Source organism: Mesocricetus auratus, unplaced genomic scaffold (genome assembly GCF_017639785.1).
Source record: "Mesocricetus auratus isolate SY011 unplaced genomic scaffold, BCM_Maur_2.0 Super-Scaffold_100009, whole genome shotgun sequence".
NCBI classification, from domain to species: Eukaryota; Metazoa; Chordata; class Mammalia; order Rodentia; family Cricetidae; genus Mesocricetus; species Mesocricetus auratus.
In genome coordinates, this window is record NW_024429193.1 from 7,589,255 (window position 1) to 7,612,324 (window position 23,070).

Below are 23,070 nucleotides of genomic sequence, written 5' to 3' on the forward strand. Positions count from 1 at the left end.
GGATTTGTCAATTTTACGCACTGATGTTCTAGAATAAGCTGGGTTCGAGGAAGCGACTCGTTTCCCAGTGGCCGTAATGATGGTTTAAACAATTCTGTCTGGAGACGGTTCTCCTTCTTTCCATGTTAACAAAGTTGGAAGAACGTGAGTTACCTTTAACCCATACAAAACAAAGCGAGCATCTCGATTAAGGGCTAAAATTTAAAATGTACAAATAGTATGATTAACTAAAATATCCACTGCAGAATGCCTTCTAGTTGCACGATGACTATATACATTTGAGATTTGTTTTAGTCAACGTTTTTCACGAGTATTTACTCTTTACTTAGGATTGGAATTGGATTTGAATTTGCTTTTTAAAAGTATGTGTATACTTGTGTATGTACTTGTGTGTATATGTAGTGTATGATGGTGGTATCCTTGCAGGTCAGAGGAGGGTGTCGGGTTCCTGGAGTCTGGACTTAACAGGTGGTTTGAGTGACCACCTGTGAGAGGGACTGAACTATGTTCTTAGGCAAGAGTAGCAAGTCCTTGCAAGCATTGAGCCATCTCTCTAGCCCCTATAGTTAGGTTTGTAAAAACCCGATCAGTAATTTTAAAATTAGTAACTTAGTAAATTTTAGTAATTTAGTGGAATTTAATAAATTAGTAAACTTAATAGTATCTGTTAGTGGAGAGGTCACAGGTCATACGTACTCATTCCCCTTATTAAAACAATAGAGGAGGTGGAGAAATGTCTAGGTGGTTACAGGCATTGGTTCCTTAAGAAGACAAAGTGTGGTTGCCAGCACCCATGGTGGCTCACAACCATCTGCAACTACAATTCCAAGGGATCCAATGACGTTTTATTGAACTCCCCGGATGCAAGTGGTATACACACATGCGTGCAGGTAAAACACTCATAACATAAATAAATGTAAAAATGTAAAAAGAGTATAGTTTGAGACCAAGGAAACTGCATGTCAAAATATGTTGAAGACATATGTATAAAGTTGGGGAGGAGAAAGATCTCTGGAAGCTGAAATTTGGAAGACACTTAGGAAACTGGTAATGAGATAGAGCTTGGGAATGGATACATGTGATGGGGGAGAGTTAACAAAAACTCTCTATGCAATAGTTGTAGAGCGAAGATAAGGGAAATGGGGCAGGGAGGAAATTCACACTGGAGGGCTGAGGGGTGTATGAAATGGAGAAGTGTCATGCCTAGTGTAGAAACAGTTTGTGTAAACTAATTAAAATGGATGTTCCATGATACCTAATTCAGAAGGACAATGCAATGACTAGCTTCAGTCCTGGGAAGAATTCCAAGAGGAACAGAAAGGCTCAGGCACTTTCCTGGTCTGTGGTCCCCAAAAATTCATTTCTCTATCAATGTGTGGGAGGTGTTTAGAATTCTAACTGGTACTGTTGTGTGAACTTCAGTGTTGCTCACATCCTAACCTAGGGCTGTTGACCGCCGCTGGGTTACAGACTTCCTCGTTGCCTGGAGACCAAGGAGGATTCTTGTGATCAGTAAAGGGTTCTGAAAGGACTCCATGGAAACCATGATGAACTTCTTAGATGCTCACTTCTCTTCTTTCTCTACCTCAGGTATAAATGGCCGAGACCTGGTCTGCTGGCTCTTCCAGCCTGCAACACCATTTTTTCTCTCATGAACAATCCTTTAATAAAGGTGTTTCATGTTTAATTCCATTATAGGGTTCACTTCTGCGCAGATACAGATTAATGAAACTCTTTGGTGAGGCCCCAGGTTACCCCACCTGTTTTTGTGCTTACTCTCAATTCTAAAACAGAATCCATTTCCAATTGCCCATGCAAAACCAGGTATTTCTTTGGTATAAAAATTTGACAAACATTGAAGCTCCTCCCCTGAAAGGACTTACTCTCCCTGGGGAGCAGAAAGAGGATGGGATAGAGAGGTCGGTGGGGGTAGGGGAGGAGGGGAGGTAGAGGGAACTAGGATCCACATGCAAAACAAGCTGGTTTACAATTTAAAGAAAAACAAGAAAAGAAAAAAGGAGAACATTTTATACACCCCCCCAAAAAAACCACCAAAAACCAAAATTTGGTTTTCCCAATAATTCACATAATGAAGGGCTTTTGTTGTTTAATGAATTTGATGTATGTCCTTTAGATATAATACCATCATAAAAACCTAGAGAAGATAACTTAAACAATTATCTGACATGTCTGACCCACTAAGACTTTTGTTTATTAATTAATTATTTTAATTTTATATTTAAATTAGAAACAAGCTTGTTTCACATGTCAGTCCTTGCTCTCTCTCCCTCCCCTCCTCACTAGCCGCCCCCCAGTCCCCCCAGCCCCCACCCAATCCCCACTCTGTTCCCTAGGGAGGGTTAGGCCCTCCATGGGGAATTAAGACTTTTATTAAAGTTCATGTTTACATGACTTGTTCGGTTAGAAAATAAGAATAAGGCACAGTGGGGGGCAGGTTGCCTACCTTATTTGTGTTGATGTTGATCCCAACAAGAAAGACAAGTTCTGCAAGGAAAAGGCTGCAACAGAGGTTCTTGTGAATTGTGGTCCTAGTGCTTTGAATTTCACTGAAGAACCAGAAGGTGAAAATACACATGGCAAGGCAAATCAAGGAGATAATTATCCCAAGCTGAGTGATCCTTGTCAGGATATTATAATCTTTAATTCCCTAAGGGCAAATAGTAACAGCACTGTTAGGAGAAAGACTTAGTGACTTATCAAAGGGACTACAATCCCTATCGAGCTTCTCTGGGAAGCATTAATCAAAATGTTCATAAAACGCAAAAGTAAAAATGTACATTTAGATGAGAAAAACTTATACTTAGTATCCTGAGAAATCTGATATAAATCATGTAGCAGGCTAACAGCACCATAATTAGGGTTTTTTTTCTCTAAGCATAGTATATATTAGTACATGGCTGAATAATGTTATCACCATCAGTTGCATGATATTGGAAAGGTAATTCATCATTGTAATGGGAAAATGGTTAATTAAAGCAGATTTATCAGTGGTAAGTCCAAGGCTATGTCTGTGAGGTAATTCATCTAAAACACATTAAACACAGGTAAAAGAGAAAAGGGGTATATGGAAGACCAAAATCCTCTAGTGGAGACTGAAATGGAGATGAGTTGTTTAGTTTTACATAAAGAAAAGAAGCTTTATCCCCCAATACCCTGGACAGAAATCATCTTTATGATTGATACTACTTAAAACAAATGTATCGTGACCCTTCATAACCTCATGGATTATTAAGTATTAATGGAAGCAAATCAATGTCCTGATTGAGAAACTTAGAATCAGCAACCTGATGAAGATTGCAACATAGAAATACAAAGAAAAAAGTTATGAGCCGGGCAGTGGTGGCGCATGCCTTTAATTCCAGCACTCGGGAGGCAGAGGCAGGTGGATCTCTGTGAGTTTGAGGCTGGGCTGGACCGATAGCCTCTAAAACAATACAGAGAAATGCTGTTTTGTAAAAACCAAAAAAAAAGTTATGTAATAATAATAATAACCATGCAGACTAAGGAAATACTGATGAAACAAAATATATTTTATAAGGATATTTACCTTAATTTTCTTTTTAGGTTTGAAAATCTTTGTGGTTTTTTTTTGTTTTTGCTCTTAAAGACATATTGAGTAAAAAAGTGCCAAATATTATCAGGCATCAAAATGATCCCATTATAAAGGGAAAGGTTTCCAGATACCATGACACTACATTTCATGAATAGCTATTGAAACGCCATGTAAAATCCAGAGTAATGGAAAGAGTAATTTTAACATGCAACCTAACAGACGTTACAGTCTAGACAAGCCCTTGATAGGAAATAAACTAAAAAATATTCCCTATTATGAATTTACTAGACGGGAAGGAAAGAAACAAAGACAAAACCAAACCAAACCCAACAACAACCCAGGCTTTTTGATTACAGTAAGCATACAGTTGGCCCCCAGTACAATACAAAAGGGTCGTCCTTTGTGCTCATATGAGGTAGGAAGAGGGAGAGCGAGGACAGTGAATGATGAGGCAGCTCTGTGAGCATGAAGCACAAACCGGACTTACAACGGCGGTACTAGAAGACATCAAAATTGCGAAGTGTGTCAGATGACTGCAGCGGCAGGAGGTGTGGGTGTCATTTGAATATGTCAGTTCACAGCCCTCAGATGACCAACTGCCATTGTTCATGGCGTCTGCTGAATAGTTCCAAAAGGCACACCGTGTCCTGTGCTTATCTGAGACCTAACAAAAGATAGACATTCCACTCATGGGACAATATGCATCAGCACTGCTTTGGTTGTATTTAAAACATCACTGGATAGGATTAGCACAATGCTTAACCTGTAAACACAGGATCAATGTGAACAAATGACATTCTTTTTAAAACAGGTTTGAAAATTATGTTTCCGCAATGCTACAGTTTTTCAATTTTGTAGAACTGTGATACTTTTTATTAAGTGAGATCATGTGTATTTAAAACAAAATGCCATTACAGGCATTCTGTATTCATTCAGCAATTGCTTATAGTTTTTATTAAGCAATTATGGACTAAAAAGACAATATTGACCAAGATGATGTGTATTGCTGTTGATCTTACATTCTACTTGTAAACAAAAATTGTGAAGTGAGAAAAGCAAATGAGAAAGAAGAAAAAAATAGAATGGAAAGTAGTCAAAGAGACTTTTCCTGGGAGATGATGTTTAGTCATGTGTGTGTGTGTGTGTGTGTGTGTGTGTGTGTGTGTGTGTGTGTGTGTACTCAGCATAGCGCCCATGTGGAGATTCCTGATAGCTTGCAGGATGTGGTTTCCCCCTTCTTTCATGTACATGTTGTCCTGAGGGATTAATTCAGGTTGTCAGGCTAGGATCACTGAACCATTACACAAGCTCTTAAATAACATCTTTATATTTTTAAAGATATGAGCTTAGAAATTGCCAGAATTAATAAAGTATTTAAAATAAAACTAGGAGATAGCTTAATCTTAGAACACTAAACATGTGACTCATAGGCATTGACAAGAAGAACTAGAAATGCAAAATATTTTATAGAAAAACTGGTCGAGTGCTGGAGTTGTAGCTCATTGGTGGAGTACAAACATAGAACTGAAGGACTTGGTTTCTACTCATCACTGGAAAAGAAGGATCAAAATTATATCTCCTTTTTGTTTAATTTTCAATATACTTTCTCTCTAAAACTCACATGTAATTAAAGTAATGCTACCAAAACATTCCAGTTCATTGAATACATAACAATTTTAAGTAACCCTGGACAACAACTTACCTTTCCATGACTTAGTGTAAATGTAATTTTTTCAAGGTCATACAGTGTGGGTGGATTTGAGCTAATTGAGGCAGAAATCACAGAGGAAATGACTTTCTCCTTTTCTTCAGAATTATCATCATTTTGAGGGTCCAGTAAGAAGTCGTCAGATGGGGAAAGCAAGGGGCCAATGCTCTTATAGCACAGGAATGCAACGACAGCACTGCCTGTCAATCAAATAAATGCAGTCAGTGAACTACTGAGAAGACTAAAGTTATACTCCGCAGAAATCGTGGACGCTGTGATCGGAATGCGTGGTACAATATCTCATGTGTACATTATCATGTCTTACATTTTTGACCTCTGTGAACTATTGTGGCATCACCTTTACACAAACTTCGATTGGATGAAAGCTATTCGTAGATAATTTGACAGCCTTATCCTCACAGAGGGCCAGAATTTGAGACATATTCACCCCCAAAGAAACAAGCTTTAACCCATGTGCCAATGAATTGGAATGAAGGGGACAGAGAACTGATTAAGCTGTGGTGTGTGATACTGAGGTGGACCTTGTAATCACTGCAATGCTCCCTCCTGATGTCGAAAACATTTGGTTCTGTGGAGTCAGAGGATCCTTGTTTTACCTTAGCACTGCTCAAATATAGTCTCAGACTACAACCCCATGCTGCAGAATTACAAATATAAATATTGATATTGTATTCAGAAAGCACTGTGGTCACAAAACTGGGCTCCTCCGCCACACACTGAAAAGTAGCATTCCTTCCACACACTCATGTGAGGCATAGCTTCCAAATTACTATTAGTTTTAATTGTTATGAGGCTTTATTTAACCTAGATACACCACGTAATCTTTCTTTGACCTACCAGCTTGAAAGACATCTATCTGTGAAATATAGATATCAATCTATGTGGTGATTAAACTTGCTTGTCAATGCTTGCGGAAGAGGGAACCTCAAGAAATGCCTCCATTAGATTGAGCTCCAGGCATTGCCTCTAGGCATTTTCTTGAATGCTAATTAATACAGTAGGGGTCAAACCTCGTGGGCAGGGCTGTCACTGGTAGGGTATGTCTGGGCTGGGTGAGGAAGGTGGCCATATATAAGCCTGAGAAGGAGCCAGTGGGCAGACTTATCCACAGTGTCTCTTTAGTTCCTGCTGCCAAAGTCTCCCTTGGCTTCTCTTTGTGATGAACTGAAACCTGTGAGTCAAATAAACACTTTGTTCCCCTCAATTGCTTTTTGGTTAGGGTTACAGAATCCTAACTGAAACAGTCTGATGCATTTGTGCTCTCGGAGAAGACTGTGATGCTAATGTTCTCTGTGGACTGACTAGGGACAACTGAAAACTTCAAGAGTCATGAAGTACATTGAGAGGAATGGTTGCTTCTTAGGGGTCAAAGTTGGTTTTAAAAAAGATATCTTTAAATTATTCTATTCATCAATGCTACATAAAATGGTATTTTTTAAAAACATCGGTTTGTGACTTTGAACAAGGAGTGTCACAGAAATCTCCCAAGTCCCCTTTATATTCCATTAATGAATGTGCGTTCGACAGTTCCCCCAGCATTCTGAACCTTTCCAGTTCTGATGATTTCTTGATAATTTTGCAACTAATTAAGCTTTGAACTTCCTTACCAGAAGTTACCTTGAGTGTGAATTGTCCCCTAATCAGTTATGTTTTGAAAGCTTCATCTCTGGCTGGTGGAATATCTTGAAGGCTAGAGAGATTTTAGGAGACGCTATCTGCTTTGTGAGAAGTAGCTCGCTATGCTTGAAACTTTGAAGGTCACTGTCACTTTTACTCCCGTTTCCATCCTGCTTTCTCCACTTCTGTCTGCCATGAACTCTTCCAAGCCTTCCCCACTGTGATAGACTGACTCAGAATGGACCCTCCAAAACCGTGAGTCAAACAGATCTTTCCTCTTCGAAGCTTCCCTGCCAGATGGTCTCTAACCTACACGGCGAATCTGTACCTTCTACTAAAAAATAAAGCTCTCTCACCAACAAAAGGGATTGCAGGTGTAGACTGTTTGAAAAGACTACATCATTTCATACTGAATTCCATCTTCTCTCATTATTTGATTATGTTTATGCTTTTTTGTCCTATAATCTTTCTATATTCTGTTAGCATTAGCATATCCTTTTTTCTAAGGACAACAACAACCAAAAAAAAAAAAACCAGTGTTTCATTCAATGTCTACAGCAACTGTGTATTTATTTAGGTAAATGACTGTGTTAAAGTTCTGGAGATATCATCTTAATGTGTGTGTGCGTGTGTGTGTGTGTGTGTGTGTGTGTGTGTGTGTGTGTGTGTGTGTGCTTGTTAGTAGCTATTTTCCCTTAGATTCACTTGTTTTTCTTCTTTCTTTCTTTTTTTTCTGTTGGAATGCTACCAGTCAATTTTTCCCCAGCAATGCACTAATGCTTTGCAACCTATCTAGATTACTGAAAAACCATCAGGGTGAAAAAAGTTAAGATTTTCCTGAAAGTTAAAATTCAAGAGTAAGTTTTCCAACGTAGATCATATAGTGAACTTCTTCTTTGAAACTCTTGTTTCCAAATGGCTTCATGCTCATTTTTTTTAATGCTAAATGATCTTCTCAGCAGGACATTCTTCAGTGGTCTGCTTGGGTATCTGACTATTATCCCAATTTTGCAAATACTTAAAAGAAAGCTTGTATAATTCCTTAGCACAAGTCTATTATGTTTTTATTTAATGGCTCAGAGCACTGAATCTTGTCTTGTCACCCCATCCCTATCATGTTTCTAAATTGAGCTCACAAAATAATATAAAACTCATCTGTGCCTCTCGATCCCCTCTGCATTCCCACAAATGGCATGATGGTGTGTCTTTTCTAATGAATTTTACAAGTAAAATCTCGTGCAGACTTCATTGAAAGGAGACATCAGTTTGCCCATTTGCCCCTCTTTTAAGATTCAGCCTTGAGGAAAAGACATTTTTTTTCATTCTGCCTTATTGAGATCTGATCTTACTGTCTCTCTCAACTGTCCCTTTATGTATGCCAGCATTAAACGTAACAAAACTACCGTGCAATCAGTCAGCATTGCTCTGAGATTTTAATTTGCTGACAATTTCAACATTTGTCACCATAATAGGTATTTTCAATGTGTTTTCCACAACTTCTAAACACTATTCAAATTGTCTTTGAAATTTCAACTGTTGACCAAATATTATATGTGTGCTTTGTTGATTACAGTGTGGTTTAGTAGCTTATGAGCTGAGGGTTCAGTGGCAATACGTCTTTGTTATCTTTCATTTGCTTTGTAACACTATGTCTTTCGCTTTGATCAGAAAATAAATAATGGTGAGGATAAAGAGGAGAGGAAAAAAATCCTACGCAGTGGAAAACAAAATTAAATGAAACAAAACAGAAAATATCATGAGGTTGTGTTGTGGAGTGGTCATTAAAAATAAATCCTGACTGTTCATAAGGCAGTTTCTGTGTACAATTACTGTCTAGTTTTCATCTACATTTATGATGATCCATACACTCTGAGAAAAGTTTCCAATTCATGTTTACCCTCAACACTATGTCATTACCTGCAAAAGAACAACTATAATAGAAGTCATGCTATGGTGGGGAGACTTTTCTGTGCGCATGACTCTAAGAAGAGATAAGTGATACTATAAGTTAAAATCTTAGCTACTTGCTTGACTCCAGTTAGGTGACAAGGAAAAGCTTGTTGAATTGATGTCTTTATTAACTTCTTCCTTTCTAGTGTTGCTCTAAACTATTTGCTGATAAACATGAAGACAAATCCATTAACTTTACACCTTATTTCCATTATCTACCAAATGAGATTGTTAAATTAGATAATCACTAAACTGCTGGCTACCAGATTTTTGTCTTAATTTTTTTAAAGTTTTATTTGACTTAGAGTTTACTCTACAGGAGCCAAGGGATGATGAATAATTAAAAAAGTCTAAGCCTAAGCAACAACTGAGCACTTTATAAACTTATCCCTTCACACTACCACAAATTGGGTTTCATGAAGAACTAAGATTTCATTGGCTAATTTTTTCCTCAGATGGTTATGTCAGAATGAATCTCAAGTATAAACATGAATGTTCTACATATGTACTTAAAGTTTTTCTATAGGGAATAACTTGTGTCTCTATGACATAGCCAAGTACATGTTGGCATTTATTAGAAATACATGAGTGTGCATAAGATGTGAAAACCTACCAGTTGAGTCATGTGAAGTTTTTCTCTTTGGGAATATTTTTACATAGCCTCCATCCACATTCATATGGGGATGAACATGCTTCATGTGATTTGAATCAAACACGAAAACCTTGAGAGCTGAAAAAAAGAGCATGGAAATAAGTAGTCTGAAATTAGTTTAAACGATGCATCTTTTAAATTTAGAGACAACTGCATTGAACACCAGCTCATTTAGGCTTTTGGAAGTATAGTGCATAGCCTAAATGCTGAGAAGACTAGCATTTTCTTTTTCTTGTCGCTCATGACTGCATTCATGGTTTCAATCTTTGCTGAGTTAAAATAGAAACTAAAACCACTACATACGCGAAAGCATCCACACACCTTTACTAAAGCAATAAGGACTACAATGTCTTATAGATCTGTCTAAACCATAGCCTGTAGACTGCCTTCACCCAGGCAAGCTATGAATATGACATCACACTAAAGAGTAAACTTAGTCGAAACCTTAAGATTCTTAGACTTTTTTAAAACTCAATTGCTTGTTTCTCAAATGTGAACTTTGTAGATGACAATGTCCTGCCTCAATGTGGAAAGGTTGGATGTGCCTGTTAGATTATCTGCAATGTAAATATAATTTAACCTCTAACAATTGAGAGAATTAAATGATTGAGTAATAATCCCTTTTGGGGTACATTAGCACTTCTCTTACTCAGAAACATAAAAATGTAGTGTGCCTACAAATTAGCCTCATCGTTTTCACTCTTAATTTGCCTTCTGTCAACATTCTACTGCACAGCAGGATATTAGTCAAACATGCAATACAGACATGTGTAATGATTACTTAGTAAAGAATACTTCACTTCTTTGGAAAAATTTCATAATTATCCTCAAACTTTATCCATAATTTTAGTGGCATTTTTAAGCAAACTTCAGAAATCAAGAAAGTGTACCTCATTATTGTAACAGCCTCATATTATCACAAGGCTAAGCATTCCTAAATAGAAATTTAAATATACTATACCCATAATTTCTGATGTAGATATTATAAATTAAGCTCAGGAGATCACTGAGTGAATAGGACAAGGGGATGATGTCTTCTTCAAACTTTCATGCTACACAGTTTGTGAATAGCAAAAGGGAGGCAATATAAGACAGGGGGAAACAACTACATTGTCAAACTTTCTACCAGCATAGACCTTCATTCATATTTCTCTGGTAATACGAACTATCATTCATTTCTGCATTGACAAAACTATGCACAATTTATTAGCATTTCAAGAACCACACCTTACTGTCTTGTTTGGTAAGTACTGTTGCTTGGAAGCAAACCAATTACCTTCACACCTTACCCACATCAGTAGAGTTCAGATCAAACTGAGTCGTCTTTTGGAAGTTCTGAAAGATTCTTAAGGTGACAAGCTCAGCAGTGTGCATCAGTTTTGTGAGATGAAGTCGTCTATTATTTGTAGGTAATTGGTCCCAAATTTTAAGTGTATTCTTTTGGACAAAATTGTTGATGGTTTTTACAAACTCCTATTTAAGGAAAAACATGTCTTTAAAAATATTGTTATATCACACTGAACCAAATCACAGGAAACATTTTAAAGATCAACTGCACTATGGATTAAATATCAACATACTCACAGAAAGAGTTGAATTGAAACGACCATCCTTGCATGAAGTGGTGCTGTTCATGTAACCTAGTACTGGGGATGGTTGGGCAAGTATCTCTATGTATGTGATCAGATCCACTGGTGAGAGTTCACCCTCAGAGTTTCTGTAAATTTCTTGTAGTAGAGACAACTGGTCCTTTATTGGTCCAATCTGAGAAATAAAATGAGTTTAGAAAAGGAGAATCATATTTCTGTTGGGGGAATTCTGAGAATAAGATTTAAGGGGTTGGGGAGATGGTTCAGTGAGAAAAACACTTGACATTTAAGTTAGAGAACCAGCATTCCGGTGTACAGACTCTGATCCCAGTGCTTTGGAGGTGGAGGCAAAGCATCCCTGTTGTAAGCTATCCAGATAGTATAGACTGTGAGCTCTGGGGGGGGGGAGAGACAGAGAGATAGAGACTGAGACAGAAAGAGGGAAAGAGAGAGAGAGAGAGAGAGAGAGAGAGAGAGAGAGAGAGAGAGAGAGAGAGAGAGAGAGTGCCTGACTCTATCACTAACATGAAAAGTGATGGAGGAGGTCACCCAGCATCAGCATCTGACCTCTACTGCACACGGCAGCCACATACATGAACATACATGTATGGCACCCAGACAAGAGTCCACATGCATTAAAAAGTTCCAGAATAAGACATACTTCGAATTTACCCAGAGGTTGATTCTCTTGTCTTGTCTGTATAACAAATGATCAGATTAGCCTGAAACCATGACATGTAGCAGTGAAAACAGAATTTATCGAGAAAGGCTTCACAGGCAGCTGGGGATGCTTTAGTGTACTTCAGAAACACATTTGAATAGATAATTTAAAAATAATTTTGAAAATAACTGCCTTTTCTCCAGTGTAGAATTATATCCCAGTAAGTGACCCTATCTCAATATTTAAATTCACTAGTTCATATAAGTTTTGATATCCTAAGTCAGAAATCTTGACTCAATAATCTGATTGTTTTCCACCAAAGCACTCCTCAGTACATGACAGAATGAAGAAATGCCTTGGCTGAAGGTTCACTTTTCATAGTTTGGTTCACCCATTCCATCCCATAACAGCAATTTTGCGTATGTCCTACCTTATTTCTTTATTTTCTCTTTGAAGTGTTCTCTTTGAAGTACAAAATCTAGTTGCATTTAACTACATCTCCTTAAAATGCGGGACTGGGTTTGAGCCAATGTGTGTTTTTGCCATTTTACTCAACAACTTCCTTTCATGTTGAAAATAACTTTCTAATACACCAAATCATGAAAAAAATGTAACTTAAACGAAGCAGGATAAAGTCTTACCCAATGCTTTTGGGAGTTCCAAATTAATCCTATATGCAACGTAAATAATACTTACCTGGCTGTATGCAAAGTTTCAGTTCTACATGAGGTTCAGCTGCTAATATTTTCAAATGGGGCTTTGGTAGCACTTCTGAGATCAAAATGTCAAAATAAAATATATTTCAACCTAAAGTGTCTACTTACTCTTTTTAAGGTTTTATTAACGTTTGTGACAATGCAGGCATGCTCTAAGTGGCAGTTTGAATTCACACTTTCTGTAGAAAAAGAAAACACGTTCCACAGTGAGTCTACAATCCATTTTTCCCTGAGCTGATTATGTTGACTTGAGTGATTTTGCGCACTTAAACATTAAAAGTGCATTCTTTAATATTTGGGACTCCATTTGAGTTCCAGACTGTGTAATGTATCACAGAAAATGGAAGAAGAGGTTTAAGGAAGAGGGAATGAATGTGAACTAAATGAAACATGCTGCTTCCATTTCCCACTATGTGAAACAATACACCTTTTTAAATTTGTCAATCTTAGTGAATCCTGGCACAGATCTTGGAAATGCAGCTCTTTGATACTTCACAAATGTGTAGTAAATATTTTATATAGTTTAAGACTGAAGGCTATAAATCACCTTGGCAGTAAGAGCCATCATTAGGCATGAACTGCGACTTCCCCGTGGAGGTCTGATAACCTTCCCTGCAGAAGCAGTTAAATCCTCCGGCCACATTTTCACATATGGCGTGATCACCACAGACAGCCGACTCGCTGCACTCATCTATATCTGCAAATATTCCAAAAAGTAATTTCTTAAATTACTGTTCTTTTACTTGCTTGTTTCCTGATAACAATATTACATATGGTTGGCAATTTCATATCCACTGATACAACAAAGCAGGGGGAAATCCCATCATTCGGGACAAGAGAAAACAACCTTGGCTGCGTGCATTTCTTAACTCTAATTTGGCCAATCCATTCTGACAGAGTATTGAAAATGTTATTCATGGGCCACACTCTCAAAATTGTCTTCTGAGTAGCATGATTCATCAACAAAGTCAGTAAATCTATTCCCATCATCTAAGATGTAACAGTTAGTTCTAATTTAATAAAGACTCATTTTTCAAAGTGCACTTACAATTATTTGCCTGCTAGTCTTAGGCTCCACTGATGATAACTCAGTTTAAAGTAGTCCGGAGGATAAAGATGAACTCCCTTTCTCTTGAAAGCTTCATTTCTGCCTGTGATTTACCCGAAAGCTAGGGTCCAGCATATTATGTTACTCAACTCTCTTAAGATTTATCACGATTGATTACTTTTGTTCATATTACATTTGGACTATGATTCTAATATGCAATCATCATAGCTGAGTATGGATGAAGAAATAAATTGCATGGAATTAAGTCTGAGATTCTCAGTGGCTGTATATTGACACTGTAATAAAGGTGCTGAGTTTTTAGGCTCACATCATCTATATTCTTAATTTAAAATTTAACACAGTGCACTGAAATGTGTCTTAAAGTTATAAATACAATATAAATAATGCTGCCAGGTTGGGAAATGACTCCAAGGAACTGAATAGTCCAGATCATTACCTAAAATTAATGCAAAGATTTTTTTTAGTGTGTGTGTGTGCTGAGCCCAATTCTGGCATCTTAGAAATACTTTCTATTAGATTAATGAATGAAACTGTAATTTTAAATTACAATTTGATTATTAAAATAACAAGAATGCATGGTACCATTTACCAGTATAAAAAGGAAGGGAGCTATTAAAGTCTAATTTAAATGTCATCAGGATGTTGTCTAAAATTCAGCTGTTGCCAGTTTTTCATTTGAAAATACAATGAAAGCACAGGAAGTCTTGTGACCCAAGCCACGGAAAAGCAAGTCAGCACAGAGCCTCTTCCTAGGTTCTTAATGAACTTGACATTAGCTAGATAGGTGGTAATACTAGATTATAAAGAACATTACCAGAGCGAAAGGCTAGACAACCTCTGTGTGGATGATGGCTGCATGTCTGTGATGTATGTGGTTATATACCCTGGTGTACACACTATAAAAAAAGCACCCTCCTCATTTATTTTAGTTTGTATTTATGTTCAAAAACTATTATCCAACGCAAGCCAATACTTACTCACTAAAGGGGAAAGAAAGCTATAGAATGTTGACTCCCATATGGCAGAACCATCCACCTGCGCTTTCCAAGCTGCATGGAAGGTGGAAAGGAATGAGGGATGGGAGTGGACACAGTCAAGTGAAGAACATGGGATTCAAGCCAAAGAGCCCTTTACTCTGTGCTGACACAGGATTCCCACGATGCCGGTCTGGAGCTGACCATGCAGCCATTGAATTGATGATTATCTTTCTGCCAGAGTCTTCTAAGTTCAGAGATTGCAGGGCTGTCACCATGCATGTCATCCAACAGCCCTCCTCTCCTGGGGCTGTTTTAGAAGCACATGTTGCACTCCAATGGAAAACAGCCCAAATAAGGCTGGGTGCAGACCCATTAACTATCACAAATGGTACAAATTATTTCATGGGCAGGACAGTTATTACATTCTTTGTGTATCTGTATTTTGTTGCATTGGAGGCTTCATAAGAATTGATTTCTTAAATGTGCAGTATTCTCATGACATCATCTAACACCAACCTATGATCTATATAAAAACGTTCCTCTCTAAACTCAGCTCTCTCCGTCCTTCTTAAAGGTGGTTTTCAACACACCTGATGATTATACCTTACTATTACACTTACTTCCCATGTCTTTACATGTTGGCTTGGTTCTGCATTGACTTGGGCGTCTCTCTTTAAAAACATATTCATTCTTTGAATATTTCATATATTTATACGCTATACCTTGATCATACCCACTCCACTTCTCACCAAGACCCTCCACCTTATTTGTCTCCCAACTCTGTCTCCTTTCTCTCCGTCTGTCTTTCTCTCTCCTCACTTTCTACCCCACCCTTTCTTATCTGTTTTACATGTTTTATCCTATTGAATCTAATTAGTGCTGCTATATCTGTATGGGTGCGGTCCATCCATTGTCCTTGGGGAATCAATCCAGGAGTGAAACTCTTAAAGGAAGGTTGCCATTTCTCCACCAGCAGCCATGAGCTACCATTATATCCTCAGAAAGAAGTCAAACCTATGGAGGCCCTCCCCAAACCATGGTGAGGGATTTTGTTGGGATTGTACATAAGTGAGGACAACTGTCGTGGGTTTGTGTGTGCAAAATCCATGTCATGTGCAGTGGACAGATTTCACAGTGTCTTCTTTGTTGATTTCATACATATGCACTGCGTATTCTGATTACTCAGCCTCTCACTTTCTTATCCCACTCTAATCTCTTTTCCTAAACAAGTTCCCCTCTCATTACTAATTTTTGTTTTGTTCTTGATTTTTGTTTTGTGACCTCGAGTTTTTAACCTTGGCTTGTTCAACCTTGGGAATGTCATTAATACTTCATAAATGTGTAGTAAATATTTTTATGTAGTTAAGATTGATATATATTTCACCATCATTAAGTGTGAAACGTGACTCTCCCCATGGAGGTCTGATAACCCTCCCCACAGAAGCAGTTAAATCCTCCATCCACATTTTCACATATAGCGTGATTACCACTCTTCTAGATCTGCAAATATTTCAGAAAGTATTTTCTTAAATTAGTGTAACACAAATTGATAGCACTTTTATACATGGCTAGTGACATCATATCAAATGATATAAGACAGGAATGCTGTCCCCTGGAGCTCACTGGGAAGCAATTCCCCAGTCACTACACCCCTAAGGACAGTGACTCCCCTTCCCTCAACTGTACTCAGCTGCCAACAGCTTCCTAAGCAGGGGCTGGGGCCTGGGGAGCCTTCCCTGTATTCAGGACTGAATGCTGATGAGTCTGGTCTTGTGCAGCCCCTAAGGAGGAAAGCCAGTTTCTCTGAGTGCAGGAGTGCCCTGTATCCTGGTGTTCCTGGCTTTACTTGATGGCTTCCCACGGCTGTTCTCTAAAATGGTTGCCATCTCATTGTCATGGACCAAGTGAGGTGTTCCAACTTCTGAATTTATTGAATGGCAATATGATGATCTAATTATGGTAACAATGGTGGTAGTACTCTCTTGGGATATTGGCATTCAATATTAAACTCATGAAGGGTTTCTATGGTTAGCACCTACATTCAATGAAATGCTATCAATTATCCTGTGAAACTAATGCTTCTTAGTCTCATTTAGAGTTTACTTCTATGTCACATCTAGAGGACATTAGCTAGCAGCAGACATTTTGTTCCTATGGCTCTTACAATCTCTCTCTCTCTCTCACATATATAAATGCAATCATGCACACATATATGATTATCACTAAAACTCATGAATTTTTATGGGAGTCAAGGTGGTGAGGCAAGAAGAATTGGAAAGGGGATGAGGGATGGGAGGAAGTGATGTTAATGTAATGCTTACACATGGAGTATCCCCCCAAAAAAGCACCTCAAAATAAGAAAATCAATGGGGTTTAATATAAAAGTACATTCTATGCATTCATGAAAATGTCATAGTGAAACCTATGTGTTAACAAAATGGAAATGTCCTTTTAAAAAATAAAGATGTGTATTTTACTGAATTTAATATTGTTGCTCTGGGCTTTCCTGGTGGAAGTGTTCAAGTAATGGTTGGTGATGGTACAAATGGAATGTCTGAGCATTCAGAAGTACTTCTACTGTCCTCGGGATATCACTCTGTGTCCCTCTTTACCTAATATTTCTTAAAAATATCCTATGTCATAATGGGCTGAAGCTACTATGGATAAAATAGACATGGTTTCTATCTTGTAGCAAGGTCCATGTTAAATTTGCCTGCAGTTTCTTGTGAGGCCCAAGTGGCTTGAACCTACTACATCCAACTTGTTTCTATTTTTCAATAGTTATAGGCATGGGCATGGCTAGGTTTATATCCTAAATCTCTTACATTGTAGCTGTAATACAGTAAATAAATATACCTAATGCAGAAGAGGTGTACATCATAACATATGTGCTAATGCATTGAAGGTAGTGGTGTGCCAAGGCTACAGCTGATGCCTGATCTTAAAACTGGAAAATCAAAATCAGTGATTCTCTTCCTATTTGCACTGTTCTTATTGCAAGAGGCCTGAGAGTATGTGTACTTGGGATGCAGAGGAATGCGTTGGTCAGTTGTCACGTCTTGGTAATTATCAAAGTTATCTAAGAGAAAAAGAACACTGGCCTCCATCCTGATGAAAACTAAATTGCAGCTATGTCTGGCTAAGATTGACTGACAAAGTTTAATCACTTGTCCAATTTTCGAGCTATTAACAGCTCTTGCCTTTGCACTAAAAATTCAATACTACTCAAAAAGAAGCACAACCTTTACAACCCCCAAGTTATTCACTAATTTTAATTTAAAAGGGCATGCTTGTTTTCCATGTCTATGGTCAGCAAACTCAGCAGCATTTTTACTATAATTTTCTCGCAAAGTGTGGTTATATGTATTTTTCTAATGCTGTATTGCAGAACATATGAGGCAAATATCTAATTATTGGAAATAATTCACAAAGGTAAGATGCAGTTTAGGTATTGTTCAATTCCAAGAAAACAAAAACCACAACAGTTACACGGAATACCCAAGATCAGTAGAACACAAAATACATGTGTGGTACTCATGGCTCCAAGGTGAGGGGCAAAGGAAGAAATGATGTCTCTACTCTCTAGCTTTAGTCACTTTGGCCTCTCTGGGTGCTTATGTTTTCCCATCTGTGAAATGCTGGTTTTCAACTAGTCTTCTAGGGATTGCGCAACTGACATTCAGATTTACTGTGACTCCAAGGGGGTGGTAAAATGATGCACTGTTCTCTCACCCTCTACCTTTCTGAAAAACTACCTGATGTGTGCAGAACTGCATTTAAATATGTACCAAAGTTAAAGAAATTCTCTTGAGTAGGAATTCCTCTGAATAGGAAACTTCATTTTCTTTGTGCTGATGCTCAATGATGTTTCTATATATTGATGTTTAATGATCATAATCACTACATATGTCACATTTAAGAATTAACTGAATTGCAGAGCAGCAGCACTACGTTACAAGGTGGATAATAAGACCAGAAGGGTGTAGATTTATGGCTCCACATGCACTCCCTGAGGATGATCAGAGCAAACAATGAAAATCACTCCAGAAGCAGAGAAAATGGAGGGAGCTGAGCAATAGCTTCTAGAAAAACATAACCCTTATGGACAACCAAATGGGTGAGTAATAACATTCTGCCAGAGAATGAGTTTTTCACTGAATCATCCATCATGTGAAACAGGTAAAACACAGGACTCAGGACTGGGGATTGGGTTTGGCGCAGTTATTGTGTTTACAAACCTCTTAAAAGAGCTACAAGGGAGTTAGCTAAGGCTTAGGCCTGGTCTTCAGCATCCCAGAGGAAACAAAGATTGGAAGAAAGAGTTTTAAATTACAGTGATCACACCTCTTGTGATCTTGCGATGCTGACAAACATCCGTGTGTGTGTGTGTGTGTGTGTGTGTGTGTGTGTGTGTGTGGTGTGTGCTTACGCATGTGTGTGTATGTCTGTTTTCTATGGTGTCTGTGACATAGAGCCTTCTTTGAACTGAAGAATATTAAAAATAAACTGTATCTAATGAGAAGATAGATGTCTTCTGGAGACTGATGAGTATAGAAAATTGAGCACACAATTACATTTTTTCTTTTTTCTTTTTCTTTTTCTTTCTTTCTTTTTTTTTTTTTGGTTTTTACGAGACAGGGTTTCTCTGTATTGTTTTGGAGGCTGTCCAGCCTGGCCTCGAACTCACAGAGATCTGCCTGCCTCTGCCTCCCGAGTGCTGGGATTAAAGGCATGTGCCACCACCGCCCGGCTTCATTTTTTCTTTAATTACAGTGTTACCTGTTAGGCCTACTCATGTTTACTGAGGTACATAACCAGTAATTAACTCTTAAAGATGAAATATATGACATTCTAAGGAAATCAGCAACTAGAACATAGGCTTGAGGAATTCAGTTAGCATTTCTGAAGAACAGCGTTGTTTTCTAGTCTTTAAAACCTGTCAGAGCTCCATCCACCACATATAAGTAGAGTAACATCGAAATGTTGCACCCAGTTAAGCCTCAGATGGAAAGAATGGCTTTCTGGGCATAAGACCGTGCTTCTGTGTCTCCCTTTATATGACATATGTCTATGTAGAAGAACTTTTCACTGTTCTTGGGCACAAGCTAACACTTTGCCAGTCTACATCATTTAATTATTCTATATAATTCAATTACTATGAAACCATATATGCATAATTAGAAAGCAGAAATATGTACATCACTGTACCTACATAATAGAAATAAAGGCATCTATCTATCTTCTATCTATATCTACACATGTATGCATGTGCATGTATATAGCAGAAATTACACTACTTCAAGAAAATTAACCAAGAATAGATCATAAATTGCATGCAAAGCATCTAAATTAGGTTAAAGAAAACTATTTCACCCACATTGAGTTTGAGTCAATCATTTAGTTACTCAAATATTTATGGAACCATCCAGCTCCCAAATGAGAATGTCTATATTGGGAAATAAGTAAAAATTAATCAAAAGTCAGGATCTGTGCCCTCCTGCCAGAGTTCACATTTTGAAGGTAACTTACCACACAAGCAGATAATTGAGTTTTTATTAAAATAAAAGTTTTCATTTACATCTCTAAATTTGAATCCTGTCATAGAATGTTGGGGGAGGTTTATATTAAACTTAAAATAAATTGTGTTTTCAGATAAGTTATTGGTGATATAGAAAATGATGAGGATTGAATCCCATGTGGGCTACCACTACAAAAATAATATGCAAACATGCATAGGGAAAGGGTTCACTAGATCTGAGTTACCAGTCAAAACCCATGAAATTGAGCCACCTTATACTGCCTAAATGAGTGGTTTCTAAAATAAATTATCATATTACTGTTCTTGATTCCAACACATGTTTATTAATATTATACAACATATTCATAGAAAAAGTTAATATTGCATTTTGTATTGTTCTTTGAGCATAGCTTTGGACAGCTAACCTCTTAGCTTTCTTATCAAGAATTAGGAAATTAAAATATTTGCTATGTCCAAGTCTTGCAAAGTGGATATATATTATAGACAAATTCTCCAGAGTTCCTATTCAAATCTTGGTCAATAAAATACCATTTATATGAAAGTAACCTCCAGATAGTGGATAGGTAAGAAATATTTTTAGAAGTAATATATAAATATGAATTATTTAAATACTCTTAAACTTTGCAGTGTCTAGCTTTATAACAATTAACATTTAAAGAGAAATGTCCTTTATATGGGTAGACCGTAGAGATATAAAGGTGCTTCTTGGGATGGAAATATGGTCCCATGGTTTAGTTTCTTGCTGAGAGAACCCGCATCAGACAGCCCACAGTCATCTGCTTCTCCAGCTCTAGAGGAACCTGGCACCCTTTCCTGGCAGCCATGGGTACCTGCACTCGCACCAACACACGTCCACATACAGAAACATGCATACATGTAATTTAAAATAAAAACACAAATGCACGTGTAAAATCTGTTTCTTTTGTTCTCTTTTAATACTCTAAATCAGTTACTGGCAGTGACTCTATGTTGAATTTATCTCTCCATAATTCATCATATTTACATATAAATATTTGTACCGATATTCTTTAAAATCTCTTATACACTGTTTAACTGGAGAAGATTTTATAGTTAAGAACCGTTAATAGGGAGAAATAATTGGCATCATTTCAGCAATACTTGTTGGCTCATCCTTAGTGGAATGAACTGAGCATGGCAAGCTCAAAGACACAGGCAGTCGCTAACAAAGGTAAGCATGACTTTGGAAAAGATGTAGTAAAGACCCAAAGCACCAGAGTGGAGTGTTTGCATCAACTTCATCTGCCTTTAGTAGACAGTGGCATTACTATGTCACAAAGCAGGCAAAAGAAGGGCTTCCTTAGGCCAACGTCTGGATATAACAACTTATTTTATTCAAAGAGAAAGAGAAACTGGAACCAGGTATTACACTGTAATTACTAGTTCAGTGAGAGTAAAGTCACCCTATTGATACACTCAACCAGGAAAAAAAAGATTTCATAAACAGCTGGCAGCATAAAATAAGGAAAATTATATTATTGAAACATGAAGTAAGGGGAAACATAATCAACACTGGGAAAGACATGCTAAGCATTTGGACTAGGTCAAAGATGGCCTTCAATAGATTTTATGAAGTCTAAAAATTAAGCTTGAATTTGAGTAATAAAGCAATTCTGAAATACAGGAATTACTGATGAAGATCCAAGTCAATGACTCAGAAAAAAAAAGAAAGGAAGTGGGTGGTGTCAAAGCAGGATAAACACGAATCAAAATTGTTTCATCTGGATGATGGGCAAACGCAGATTTTTAGTTTTGTCTGCATAAACTGTTTTCATGGTGAAATTACATTTAAGACCTATTTCTGCTCTGATTGGTTAGTTGTTTTTCTTCAGGTCATGTCAAGCATTGGATCAGCATGATTTACATCAGTAATTCAAAAGCAGGAAAGGAACATGTGTTTCAGGTCCTCTTGAACATTTTAATTACTCAATTACTGTGATAATGAAGTGCCCAGTTTTACTAGTAAACTGCTTCTGGGATCATCTGAATGATGCCAGTACAGCGGTGGAATCAGGTGGATGTAGCTTTTATGCCCGACCTCAAAGACAATGTGTTTGTGTTGCTGAGAAAAGTATTTTTGTCTTAAGCACTGTTTCTAAATAAGGCACAAGTAACAAACATTTGAACATGCAAATCCAAGAGGCCCAAGTACCTTGGTGATGGCCGTCTTGAGGTCCCAAACTATGTGATTACAGTGGCATCCTATGTATTAAAACAGAATTTTACTGCTTTTATAGGACAAGGGTTTTGTGAAATACTAACAAAGTTTCATTTTGCATGCTATTTTCAAATCTAGCTACCAACGATAAGGAACAATGAGTTTAAAAATTGAGACACTACTGACTAGGCTCAACGTTGATTATAATAATTTGAAAGGCACAGAATTTGAACAGCAGCTTCCCTCTTGGATCCATCGTCCCTCTGGTTATGACTGTTAGTGTTACTCGGTAAATCGGAAAAATAAAATGGCCGTAACCATTACGCATGAAACAGGCCCTGTGTGTCAAAGTTGGAACCATACAAAGAGCGTTATCTGCCCCTTTTATCCCTGTGCAGCTTGGCCCTCCTCCCCCTTGGGGGGAGGCACTATAAAATCCCTTACACCTGGTTCTCTAATGAGCTAAGAAAAAACACCACCACTCTGATGCCTCAGTTTTGTACATTCTACTGACTGCTTTTCTGGAGATCGTCAAGGTAGACATATAGGTAAAGGGAAAGCAGGCAGGAAAAGACAGCCAAGAGGGGGAGCTGCAGTGCAGCAGAATGAGTTCAATCAGTCAAGGGCAATAGTAGACGCACTGTGTGCATGCCACAGCTGATGATCTTACTGTGTGCATGCCACAACCAATGATCTTACTGCATGCATTGCCACAACTGGTGTCAAGATCCTAGAGTATGAATGGCCAGGGAAGGAGATAATAGATATTATCTTATATCATGTTTTCCTTTTCCTCTGGAGACATCTTTGACCTCTCAATA

The 23,070-nt window shown here is 37.7% G+C and overlaps 1 protein-coding gene and 1 long non-coding RNA gene across 4 annotated transcripts in view; one reads left to right on the plus strand and one right to left on the minus strand.

The window, feature by feature from the left end:
- Positions 1–23,070, minus strand: part of Adgrl4 (adhesion G protein-coupled receptor L4) — an 87,015-nt gene that overhangs the window by 25,512 nt on the left and 38,433 nt on the right. For all 3 annotated transcript variants that reach the window (XM_040751605.1, XM_040751606.1, XM_040751607.1), the window contains 8 exons: positions 13,036–13,185; positions 12,597–12,667; positions 11,107–11,286; positions 10,812–10,995; positions 9,484–9,600; positions 5,277–5,482; positions 4,062–4,238; positions 2,465–2,668 (listed from right to left, as the gene is read on the minus strand). In XM_040751605.1, the coding sequence (XP_040607539.1) occupies positions 2,465–2,668; positions 4,062–4,238; positions 5,277–5,482; positions 9,484–9,600; positions 10,812–10,995; positions 11,107–11,286; positions 12,597–12,667; positions 13,036–13,185 (1,289 nt within the window). The remainder of the gene's footprint in view (positions 1–2,464; positions 2,669–4,061; positions 4,239–5,276; positions 5,483–9,483; positions 9,601–10,811; positions 10,996–11,106; positions 11,287–12,596; positions 12,668–13,035; positions 13,186–23,070) is intronic.
- On the plus strand, positions 49–22,576 carry LOC121142283. The gene is made up of 3 exons (XR_005879261.1): positions 49–144; positions 18,472–18,651; positions 22,388–22,576. It is a non-coding gene; the product is annotated as an uncharacterized LOC121142283 (long non-coding RNA).